Source organism: Poecilia formosa, unplaced genomic scaffold (genome assembly GCF_000485575.1).
Source record: "Poecilia formosa unplaced genomic scaffold, Poecilia_formosa-5.1.2 Scaffold134, whole genome shotgun sequence".
NCBI lineage: Eukaryota > Metazoa > Chordata > Actinopteri > Cyprinodontiformes > Poeciliidae > Poecilia > Poecilia formosa.
The window spans coordinates 1,037,756-1,050,528 of record NW_006800073.1 but is presented as its reverse complement, the minus strand read 5'-3'; the positions used below and the strand labels follow the sequence as shown (position 1 = coordinate 1,050,528).

General features: G+C 38.4%; 1 protein-coding gene across 5 annotated transcripts in view; it reads left to right on the top strand.

Moving 5' to 3' along the window:
* shank1 (SH3 and multiple ankyrin repeat domains 1) overlaps positions 1-12,773 on the top strand; it is an 80,322-nt gene that overhangs the window by 26,244 nt on the left and 41,305 nt on the right. For all 5 annotated transcript variants that reach the window (XM_016676401.1, XM_016676402.1, XM_016676400.1 and 2 more), the window contains exons 3-5: positions 9,005-9,208; positions 10,034-10,105; positions 10,189-10,297. In XM_016676401.1, the coding sequence (XP_016531887.1) occupies positions 9,005-9,208; positions 10,034-10,105; positions 10,189-10,297 (385 nt within the window). The remainder of the gene's footprint in view (positions 1-9,004; positions 9,209-10,033; positions 10,106-10,188; positions 10,298-12,773) is intronic.

Below are 12,773 nucleotides of genomic sequence, written 5' to 3'. Positions count from 1 at the left end.
CTGCCACTTTGTCTGATAACTGCTTAAAAACAGTTTTTAAAAGAACGACATACAGAGAAGACTGGATAAAACAGGAAAGTCACAGCAACAGTTTGGCAGTATTTCAGATATTTCAGATATTTAAAACAAAAACCTAATCAATAACTATTGATATCGACACTCAGCCCTACATCAACTGAAACCCAGGTTAGTAGGCGGATCAGAGTTTGATTGCGACTTCACGCCTCCCAGACTGAGAAGACTTTCTAGACAAACAAACTGGAGTTGGAGTAAAGCGGACTAATCAGGGCTGGTGTGAATTCACCCTGAAATTACTGTATTTCTGGTCCATTCCATCAAATGTGCAAAGAAAAAGTCGAAGTCTGAGAGGACGTTTTTGGATTATTCCATCAGCAGCTGCTAAAACACTTAAAAGACCTTTCAAGGTGACCTAGCTTCAGGGAGGAGAAGATGAAATGTTTAAAAGAGCCATCTGGATGAGAGGAAGTTGATCCTAAAACTGTAGCAGTAGGGGATTGGGAAGGAGTAAGAAACCGAGAGAAAAGAGGGTGAAGGAGAGGAAGCATAGCCACTTGGTTGAAGTTGCCAAAGAGCTTTTTAAACGTTGCAGTGAAAAGCCCGTCTTTTCGGGGAGCGACTGGCTTTCAGAGGCCTGACGTCACGGCGGAGCAAGTTGGAGATGCAGCTGCCTCCATGTTCACAAACACAAACGCTTCCTGCATTTCCCCGCCGCTCTCACCTCTCTGATGATGAGGGATTTCTTTCCGCTGAATTATGGCTGGAGGCTAACCTCCGCTCATAATTGAATCACGGAGCGCTGAGAATTGAGGAGAAAGAAAGAAAAGTGTTGCTCATCTGTAGATGAAAGCTGACCACCTTTGAGTTTGACGAGCTGAAGGTTACGTTCCTCTGTGATGTGTTCATCAGCTAACTTACAAAGAAGCAAAAGCATATTTTATATTTACCATCCGGTGCACCGTAAATGCCTCACTGAACACCTCTTTCCTCTGGCTGCTGTGTGATTTATTATTGATCTGAGCGTTGGATGCTTGCAGCAGTGCGTGGTTAGTTGTGTGTGTGCTCGACGTATTTAAACACAGCCATAAATAATTCACCTTTCTCTGTTTATTGTAACAAATTGGCTTTAAATTTAAGTCGTAAATATGAGGTTAAGTCCAAGATGTGAGCGTCTGCTCGGGGTTGTACTCCAGGAATCAGATGAACTGCCACAAACAACGAGCTGCAGGTAAAGATGGAGTAAAAGACGGAGATAAAAGTCCTAAAAAGACTGAAGTAATAAATATCTCCACAATTACGGTTCATTCAGGAGGTGCACTGCAAAAACACAAAATCGTACCAACTAATTTTGATCTAGTTTATAGTGAAAATATCTTAGCACAGTTAAAATAAGACAAAACTAACTTACAAGTAACTTTAGAGCAAGAAATAGGAGTTTGTTTTAAGTAAATAATTCCTTAATATTGATAAGACATTTTCCCCACAAGTTTCATAATTTGCCAATAGAACTAGTAGTTTTGATCAATATTAAGGAATTATTGACTTAAACCAAACTCCAATTTCTTGCTGAAAAGTTACTTGTAAGTTAGTTTTGTCTTTTTTCAAGTGTACTGAGAAATTTGCACTAGAAACTCGACAAAATTACTTGGTGATATTTGTGATCTGCAGGTGTTTTCCAAAGTGTGGGCTGTGGCCCCAGGTAAGGCCTCCAGGGGGTGCTAATTTCCCAAGAATTTGTAAAGAACCTGCAAAAATTGAATCCCATCCAACTTTTAATCTTAACATTTTCATAATATTTTTTTTTCAAATAAAATAAGTTAAAATAATGTATTTAAATGTTATTACAGTGTAATTCTGATGAACAGAAAGGACTTTTTGTAGAAGTATTTTTCGGCTGCAGATTCATCCTTGGCTACAATCATCAAACGTTCACTAAAGGAATGCTCTGCTGTTGCATTTCAGGAAATAAAATATTTATTTTAATATTTTAAAATGAAAGTAAATAATCTATTTGCATCTTTTATTGCATTTCTAATATTGTATAAAAACGATTAATTAAATTTTTTTTATCTGATTAATCGATTAATCATCACAATAATCGATTAATCGATGAATAAAATAATCATTTGTTTCAGCTCTTGTGCTACATTAAAACGCCTGGTTGTCAAACCCAGCTAAATAACCTAACAGCATGTTTCCTTGTCTTTCTTACTTTGAGTATGAGGTAAACAAACTACTTTCCTCTCTCTCCGGTGTAATGTAGTTACAACCAGATCCCCTGATGTTCACATTCTGGCTCCTTTGTCTGATTTTCCCCTCTTTTCTCTCTAAATCTGCACCGTTTCCCTTCCTCCTCCTGCTCTCTCCTTCAGTTGCTCTTTAATGTCTGCTAATATGCCATCATCCTCCCAGTATATTTGCTTTGTTCCACATGTCAGCTAATTCACCCTCAATAAAATATAATTGCTGCCTAATTGTGTAGTAATGAGACCAGGGAGCGACTGCAGATGTTATGAATTGAGGGAGGAAGACGTGGAGCGACAGAACGCTTCAGATTCAGACGATAATTAGTTATGTTTTTGTTTTAGGGCTGCAGCTAACGATTATTTCAGTTATCGATTAATCGGATATAAACTGGCACATTTTACATATTTTTCATTTTACCAATTAAGCCTTTTTTATACAATATCAGAAATGCATAAAAAACTTTAACAATATTAGAAATATATTAAAATATGAAGCATTTTAAAGTAAGAAATGAACATTTAAATTAATAAAATGCAATAAAATCATATTTTATTGCCATTTAGTGAATTTGAACCAGATGGAGCTAAAACCCTGCCAGTTGGGGAGTTTTGTGTAATACATCTGCAGACCAGTGTTTTTATCTTGGTTACAAAATGTATAAATATATATAATATATTATATTCTATAATATAATATAAAATTGACTGGATGCTACATATATTTTGTACAGTTTTGGTTTAATTACTGCTCTGAGTATTTCATTTTAATCATCAAATTAAATTTCTTTGAGTCTGTATGCTCCAGCTAGCGATTACTTGGTCACTAAATTAGTTGATGATTATTTCAGTAACTGATTAATCACGATTAATTCAATTAATCATTTAATTCCTAGTTTATTAAGTAAAAAAAAACAGTTAAAATGGTGGAAATTCACTAGAGCATTTTTCAAGTGCGTTGTATTTTTCATGTGGATTTCAGGGATTTTTATGAGTGATCTCAAATATCCAGGGCTGCTTCTGTCCTCATAAAAGTACATTTGCCTTCGGTGCTTCAACACCCTGCAGTAAAGCTGTTCGAGGAGAGAGGAGGACGGGAAAGAGACCTGGAGGTCAGGATTTTATGAAGGACATCATTTTGCACTGACAGTCATGTTAGAACCAGGGCTCTATGCTGACCCTCTAAACCCAGAAACAACATCTTCAACCTTCAGACAAAACTCCTGTCAAGGTAAAACTTCCTGATTTAACTGAGCAGAACCTTCTTTGTGGTCACTTGGAATTAGTAGCGGATTTGTGTAATTTCCTATTTCACCACTGATCAGGAGGAAATGGAAACATTAACATCATCTACAGACCCACCAGTCTGGGTTATTATCTGAGTTATTGTTATAAAACTCAGAAAAAATGGGAAAGATGAGTCATAATTGTTTTTAAAATTGATTTTCAGAAAAATCGTGCAAAGCTGTGAAAATACTTCATTCACTGAGCCACGAATGTTATGTTAAATATACACATATAACAACATTTAAAATATCAACTATATATAAAATGTATTGTAGAGAAATACATAGCACAAATACAGTGAAGCTTTTTGAAAATATGTAACTTTTTATGTAATTAAGCTCTAATAATGAAGCACAAACATAAGTCCGTCCGTCCATCTGGCGTTCCCAGAAAGCCTCCAGGGCAGCAAGACTCCAGTGCTAACAGCTGCGCCACTGTGTAGCTCAGTAAAAGTTTTGATATATCCAATAAATAGTTTGCATTCTGGTCTAACTAGAATGCAAACCATGCTAGTTAGACCGTTCTGGTCTAACTAGACCACTCCAAATAATTTGGAAGTTATTTGTTTTCTGGTTGCTTTTTATGCTAACTTATAAAACCAGCCTCAAGATCATCCAGTCGCCATTTGTGAACCATTTCTGTGTTCAGCTCTCTGTTGCAGATGCGTTCTGACAAACTCATGCATCTTTACTGCAACGCCTGTGAGGCTGCAGAGAGGCATGACACTGGTGTTACATCAGTCCGTAGCTGATGACACTGACATGCATAATCATTGCTTTGCTGGGTTTGTGGGCCTTGATGCTCAGCACCAGTCCCTCCTCTTCAACTGGTTGTTCATGTAAAAAGCCAACGGTCCATTGACTCACTTGTTTGCACAGCGACAGGCAAACGTTTGTGTGTGTCGCAACTTTGGTTCGCATGACTCTCCCACCTCAGCGGGGGGTAAACGCCAAACTGGCTGCAGGTTTATTAGATTGTCAAAGTCACGAAGACGCAGCAGAGTCGGCATTTGGCTTCTGAGTGTATTAAACAGCATGAAGCAAATGGGTTTTTCTTTTCTGTGTGACTAGAGATGAAGTCTTTGCAGTCGTTGTAGAAGCTTCCAGCCACAATTTGTGCCCTGGAACAACAAACCTATCCCCTAAAAATGGATTCTTAGTGTGAAACGTGAACCTCTTGGCACTGCAGGACACAGAGCAGAGCGTCTTTGTGAATGAAAGGGGAAGTATTGTAGGTCAGTAAAAGCAGAGAGTAGAAATGGATTTGCTCTTCGTCTGAACAAAGAAAGAGGAGCTACTTCAGAGTTTGGTGGAGAAAGACACAACAACAAGGATGTGGAAAGGAAAATAGGAAGCAATATGTTATGTTATTTAATCAAATTAATCGTGATTAATCGATTATTGAAATACTCATTAACTCAACAACTACTAACCAGTGAACTAGCTGGAGAATACAGACAACTCATTCAGGGCAGTAATTAAGGCAAAACATTACAAAAATATAAATTTTGCATTTAAAATAAAAACCTTCTGTGTCTGTTAATATGTTCAACCCAAAACTCATTTGTCATAATTTTAGCTTCACCTGGTTCAAATTATGTATAAAAAAACAACAAACATAAAAACAACTATTTAAGCAACTTTAGTCATTCAATTATCTACAAATGGGAAAATGGACTTAAAATGTATAACAATATTTTGTGGTAATAAGTCGTAATGAGAACTATTCATTATGAAATATTTAGATAACTGTATGGTTGTGACTGTGTGTTACAGCAATTATATCCCCACAAACACAAATACCGCTCTTGAAAAACATTCCTATTTGTAATATACATATTTAGGATCCAGTTACACAAATAATTATAATTTATGTTATCAAACTGCATTTAACCAAGTTTTGAAATGTGTTAATATTTATAGATGTTTCAGTGGAGAAAGTAGTAAAACTAATGGCCTCAACAACAGACAGTTTTGTGGGCTTTGAATATCATTAATTTGAATTTATCATGACAACAATAAATCAAATTTATTATCATGACAGGAGATTTATCACGATAAATGATATTCGATGAATACCCACCCGACTGCAGATGCAATTGATCAAACATTCACTAAATGAATTCTGTGTTACTTCATTTTTGGCAATAAAGTATTTATTTTCCTCACTTAGAAAAGGAATTAAATGTTTTTTAAATTGATTAATCATCAGAATAATCAAATAATCGATTACTAAAATAATGGTTAGTTGAAGCATAATTTCCTTTATTTAATATGATTCTAATACTGTATTTTAAAGAGGATTAAATGAAAGATCTGCAGAATGTGACTGTTTTTTAAAATGGTGAGTTGCAGCCCTAATTTCTTGGTGCATTTGACAGCAGAGCTCATTAAAGGCCTCCCGTCCCCCTGGACTCGACCTGCAGGGAAACGGGCCACAGGGACGGAGGAGAGGAGCGGCTCTTTATTTCAGCACAGATAAGCGCCGGAGCCTCTCCGGGAAGGAGGACGGAGTCTGAGACGGAGACAGGCAGGGGAAGATAAAGAGCAGCACGGACAGAGAGAGTGGGCGTTTGTGAGTGGGAAAGTGTGATCACGGCTTCAGGAGGCAAGACAGGATTTCACATCTGAGTGATATTAAAAACCCACCGGGGGGAAAAGAACTGGGATTAATGCAGCATCAAGTTGTTAATGTGAAGCTAGAAATCATATGAAATATTTACACAGACGCTGAAAACATTATGCACAGTGGAATGTGTGAGTTTAATGTATGATTTCTTCTATAAATACAACTCGTCAGACTTACTTAGGTCTAATTTAGTAGCACCTTCCTCATAATTTAAACACTGGAAGCATTTTTTTTAAACTTTATGGATTTAATTAAAGTGATAAAAAATTATGTATAAATATATTAATTATATTCTACGGCTGCAACTAATGACTATTTTAGTAATTGATTAATTATGAATTATTCTGACGATTAATCAATATTCAGACAATCGAATTGCCTAAAATCTCAGTTAACCACTTATACAACATTAAATTATGCACATAATTGCTTAAAATTATGAGCTAATTTGTTTTTTAAATAAGAGAAAAAACCTTTTATTGCCTAAAATGCAACGACACAGCATTCATTCATTTAGTGTATGCTTAATGTTTAGTAGCAAGGGATGCATCTGCAGCTAAAAACATATTTAACATCAACATGTGAAGGCATTTCTTTTGATTAACTGATTAATGAGGGATGCAAAGATGCTTAAAATGAGAATTTTATAAAATTTGAAGTTGAAACGATCCCACTTTTGGCTTAATTTCTGCTCTGGATATGTTGTTCTTTCAGCAAATAGCTTTTTTAAATCTGTATATGCAAGTTAGTGATTAATTGATTTTTAAATTCGTTCACGATTACTTCAATAATCAATTAATCACTATTAATTGCTTCAGCTCCAGGATGTGTACATTTACGTTTATTTAAAGTTGTGCTTCAACCTCTTTGGTTTAGCTCAGAAAACCTGAATAATTTGCATTTAAAATGCTATAATCTTCTTGAACTCATCTGTTCTTCTCATGTTTTTAATTTGTGAAAACATTAAAGTTGTAATTTTATCTCACAGATGAGATAAATCATATCAAACCGTCTCGGTTCTGACTGCTGCAGAGGAGCGTTACCTTGTCTGTCCACCAGAGGGCGCTCCAGGGGCTTAATTAAGAGATTGTGTGGGAGCTACAAAACGGGCAGTTGGGTGAGAAAAATCCCATTTAGCTGCAGAATAACTTAAATTTTCCTGGAGGTATGTTCACCAGAAACTTTGATGCTTCATTAAGTGCAGAAATCTCAACTTTTAGGCGCCGCTATTAGCTCGTATTAGCTTGAGTAGCGTCCCAGTGCGACAGCTGAATCCTCAGCATTCATCCCCTCCTGCTGGGACTGACTCACTCCAGCTTCTTTGATGCTACTGTAAATACGCCTGTGTGTGTGTGTGTGTGTGTGTGTTTGATGAAAACCTAGTGTAATACAAACATTAGGATTAAATCTGCGGTGCTGTAAATCGTAAAAAAAAAAAGAGAGAAAAGAAACACACACACACACACACCTATTCACACAACAAAGCCTGTGCACGTGCTCACACAGGCGCACCATCGCGGTACCACATCCTAGGGAACACAGGGAGGTTTCTATGGCAACAAGCATCCTGCTCCGCTAATGAACCGGTTGCCGTGGTGACCGTGTCGGCTGTGCTCAATCGGAGTCGAGAAGATGCACAGAAAAAAAGAAACGAATAATAAACTGGGAGCATTCCTTTCTCTCCTCCCCCCCGTGTGATTCGTGTCAATGTGTGTGTGTGTGCGCGTGCGTCTGTGTGTGTGTGATGTTGAGATAAATAACACACTCAATGAGCGTTGTGTGAGAGAGCAATCCCAGCATCTGCTGCACTCTGCATGGGCCAGATTCGCCTCGCTGCTGCCTGAAGGTCAGAGGCAGACCGGACCGGAGGAGACGGATCAGAACACAGAACTCAGCCGGCCGGGCTGCAGCTCCAGAACCCACCTGAGCCCGCCAGGCGGCGGCTCTTCAGCTGCATTTTGCTGACTGAACTCCATAACCGCCGGGCGTTTTGAATGTCCGGAACCAAACCTTCAGTCACTGCGTTTACGGACTGCATGGCGTCTCAGCTTGAGCTCAAAGAACGAAACTATGATGGACTTTTAGGGCCACACTGAGAAATAATAAAAATAAATGACATTACATGTCATAAAATTACAAGAATAGTTGTAAAATTACAATAATAAGGTTGAAATAATGCAAGAATAAAGTCGTAGCATTATGAGAATAAATCATATCACTTTATTCATGTACAACTTTTAGGACACTGAAGTAAAGTTGTAATGTTTTTTATTCTCATATTATTTTGACTTTATTCTTGTAATTTTATTTTTTGATTCTTTCTAATACTCAGTTGTACGGACCTAAGTAAGCGCGACGAAGTTTAATATAAAAACATGAACAATTGTAGCTAATCAAATTTTTGGTTTTTGGACATTTAATTTCTATTTATTTGAACTTTATACAAACAGATATAAGGGCCAGGCTGTGATTTTTTTAAATTTATATACTCTTTTACAAGAATAAGATCATAATGGAAGAAAGAAGTAGTAATTTAACAAGAACTTCAACACAAAAAAAATATAAAAAATGAAAATGAGGAATGATGAGCATCTTATGAAGTTATACTTTTATCAGTAAGGATAGGAAGGAATCTTTTCACAGATCATTTCATCCTAATTGAGTCAGGTTTAGGTTCAGATTTCAAATAAAATGCATTTCTTATTTGTTCAAAGTTTCTCCATTCATAAAACGATGCTGTTTTCCATTAAGCAGAACTATTGATCACTTTCTTGATTAATCAGAATAATAAACATGTTTCTGTCGTCTTAACTGAGTTTATCCTGCAGAAATGTCTGCGGTTCAACCCGGACGCCACTGTGTGGAAGGCCAAGCAGCAGGTGCTTTGCTCTCTGACCGAATCGCTGCGAGACGTGCTGAACTACGGCCTCTTCCAGCCCGCCACCGACGGACACGACGCCAAGTTCCTGGAGGAGGAGAGGCCGCTCAGAGAGTACCCACAATCCTTTGAGAAAGGGGTGCCATATTTGGAGGTACTAATTCTGCCTGATGTGCAATACGCTGTTCTTCCTGAAGATGTCACTGCTGTTCTTTAGTGCAGCAAAAACAGATTGGATTAAAACTGCAGGATGCAGCTTATATAAGGAATGTTTGTTAAAACTGTCACCATGTCATGACAGGGTAATATGAGACAGATAATCTCTGAAAAGATTGATTTCCCCCTCCACCTCCATGAGCTGCTATTACCATCTGAAGAAATGAACCGCTCCCGTTCAAAAACAACCAATCAGAGCCAGGAGGACGGTCTTAGTGCTGTCAATCAACCTCATATACTCGCTAATAAATGGGCTAATGGTGGAGAAAAAACTAACTATTACAGAAAACCAGTTTATCTGCCATTATCAGTAGTTATGCTAAGTAGCTTAGCATTCACAAGAGGCTATGCTAGCTACTTCGTGGCAGAAAACAAATGGGGTGGGGAGGATGAGTGGCCAAGATTGTGATTGACAGCGCTAAGACCCGCCTCCTGGCTCTGATTGGTTGTTTCTAGTTAGCGCTTGAAGAAGACAGACAAGCTAAAAAAATTTTCCCCTGGTTATTTGTCACAAGATAGTGATAGTCCAAACAAATATGTGAAAAAATATTTTTTACAGAAGTTACATACTTCAGCTTTAAGGAGTGTTAAATATATGAGGCATCTTCTTTCTTATCTTCTGTGGGGAATAAATTTAAAAAATTGGCTTTACAATAAGTTTGCGCTCCCCATTTTTCTGTTCGTGGGTCAAAAGTTGGACAGTGTTAACAATGCTAATGCTAACAGCATTGTTTGTTTTTCTCCGTTTCTGTCGCCGGTTTAGTTCCGGTATAAAACCAGGGTTTACAAACAGACCAATCTGGATGAGAAGCAACTGGCCAAGCTGCACACCAAGGTAAGAAATCCTTTATTTCTCACCTCTGATATCGGACCAGAACATTAGATCTGACAGTTTTAACACTCCCTCTACTAACGCAGGCCAGTCTGAAGAAATTCATGGATTACATCCAAACCAGTGCTGTGGACAAGATGGCCAAGTTCATAGACAAGGGCCTGGATCCAAACTACCAGGATCCTGACACTGGTGGTGAGGAGAGCTGCACAGCAGATGTTTATGTTTTCTAACAGCTACACTGGATGTAGCAGCCCATCTAGAGAGAAAGGGGTCAGGTTAGCCGCCAACAGTGTTTAATGTGGCAGAGGCGACATATTTACAATTTTTCTAACTATTTTTTTTTATTTTCAATCATAATGTCTCTACAATTCTTTCTTAAAAAGTTTTGAGTCATCATCTTCTTTGGATTCTGTGTGTTTTGGCAGTTGAGGCTACCGCTAACTAGCTGCTGTCATTCCTAATTAGCTGCTGTTTGGCGTCGGTTTTTTGTGCATTTTTGTTATGATCCAGGTATTAAATGTCATTCATGATGGTTAACAGGGTTAACAATAAAACACTATATCCAAAGTGAAACGTGGTGGTGGCAGGAAACATTTTGCGCTCCTGCCAAAAGAGACTGAGTTCTGAAGTTAAATGGAAAGCTGCTTTAGTGACAGATTAGTTGTTATTCAACCTGATTATTCCACTTTTTATAAATGTTTATTGTGTTCACAGTTGTTTCACTTTTAATTTAATTGTACAGGATACCTTTGGAATGTGATTTATTGTAGATTAATGGTTTATTAGATTGAAATTAGTTCCAGTCGATTAACTAATAACATCCATTAAGACCTTCTTTCAGTGTTGTAGTTTGGCCTCCGTCCAGCAGAGGGCGCCGCTGATAGGCTTCCTTAACCGGAGCTACAGAAACAAAGATGGCGGAGCCTTCTTTGTGTAGAACCAAAGTGTAACGGTCCAAACCGAGTGCTTTTTAATTAAAAAAAGAACTCATGCGGTTCTTTGATGAATTAAAACACTTGACAAGCTCTTTAAGTTATCACCTTCATAGCGCTGGAGGATGTGATGACAGAAAAGCGGAGTGGATAACTCGGAAAAATATAAAAAGACATGACGCCATTAAGCACGGCTAATTTAGAAGACTGGTTAAGTTTAACAAGGTGAGAAAACCATAATTTTCTATTTATTTAGTCAGTATCTCACTCAGCCGACACACAAAAATGTTCAAATTTAAGGTGTTTTTACAATGCAGCATATGAAAAGTTTCGAAAAGACGGTTGGACTTTGGTACAAGAGAAAACGATACAAGAAAAAACTAAGGTTTTTAAGAAACGATCATTAGTTAATCGTTAGTTGATAAGAGTAATCAACTTTAGATTTACTCATTAATGAGGACTTGCATCCTTAATGTGGGATGTTTTAACATAAAAATGTAACATTTTTGAGAGCCACTAAAACAGTAAAGCTGCAGTTGTGTTACCTTTTCAAAAATTCAAAATGTCTTAAAGCTGCGAATAGATTTAAGCAGCTATGTGACCTGACGCCTCAGCTGTTAAATCTCAACCTTTAGAGCGTTTCCAAGCAGAAATAAAACCTTCTGTTTTCTGCCCTCGGCTCTGTCGGCTGTTGTCCCAACAGTTGGTTGGAGATCAGAGCCAGGCCGGCTCGCTAACTGGTGGCTTTTCCCGGATCCTGCCGGTGTTTAAGGGCCGCGGCAGACGGCTCATTTACAGCCGAGGCGTGTTGCTCGGAGCCGCTCCAGCCGCTGTGGGACCGGGTGTCAAAACACGGAGAGAAGCGTGTGAAACGTGCTGCCGCTGCTGGACACATGGGGGCAGCAGAGAGTCGTAATTAAACGATTCAGAGCTGTTCTTAAAGTCCAGCACAGAGCTTAGAGAGGGACTGTCGGATAAAAATGTTTTACTCTACCTACTCATGACGTCCAGATGCCGGAGAATCAGAGTCTTTAATTAGAGATAATTAGTTTCTGTTGGTTTCGGTCTGGTTGGTGGTGGAGGCGCCTCATTTCCGTCGAAGGGAAGAAGAAGAAGAAGAAGTTCTGAAGGAGAAACACCTGAAGAAGTCTAGTTAATACATGCCAGCTGTATTAGATTTATACCTGAGATCCACAGAAGATGAGCAAAGACAAAGATTCAGCAATTTTCCTGCTTACCAAAAGCAACACTGGAAACTTACTGTTACCATGACAACCTCATTTCTGCTGGAAATACTTTAAATATTTTTGTTCCTCAAAGTGTAAGTGTTCCTGTATCCATCCATCCATTCCTGTTGAACAACAAACTCAGGTTTCCTCCAACCTGCTTCTGCTGCTGGACTGTTTGTTAATGAATGAATGTGACCGATTCGTCCTCGTATCAAACTTCTACATTTATTACTGTGAAAAAAGAAAAACAAAAATGTACAGAGATTAGAAACATTTATTGCCAGTGCTACTTACTCTTATCCTGCTTCTTGGCAGCATGATTAGATCATTCTGATTGAAATCCTAAAGTGGCTCCCTACCAGAGGCCAACGGGTTGCCTCGGCTCCTGTGGCTGAATGCGCCTCCTGTGTTGTGTTCAGAGACTCCTCTGTCGCTGGCAGTGCAGTGCGAGCCCGGCGGAGGAGAGGCCATCCGGGACCTGGGGGACGGAGGCGCTCACATCCACTT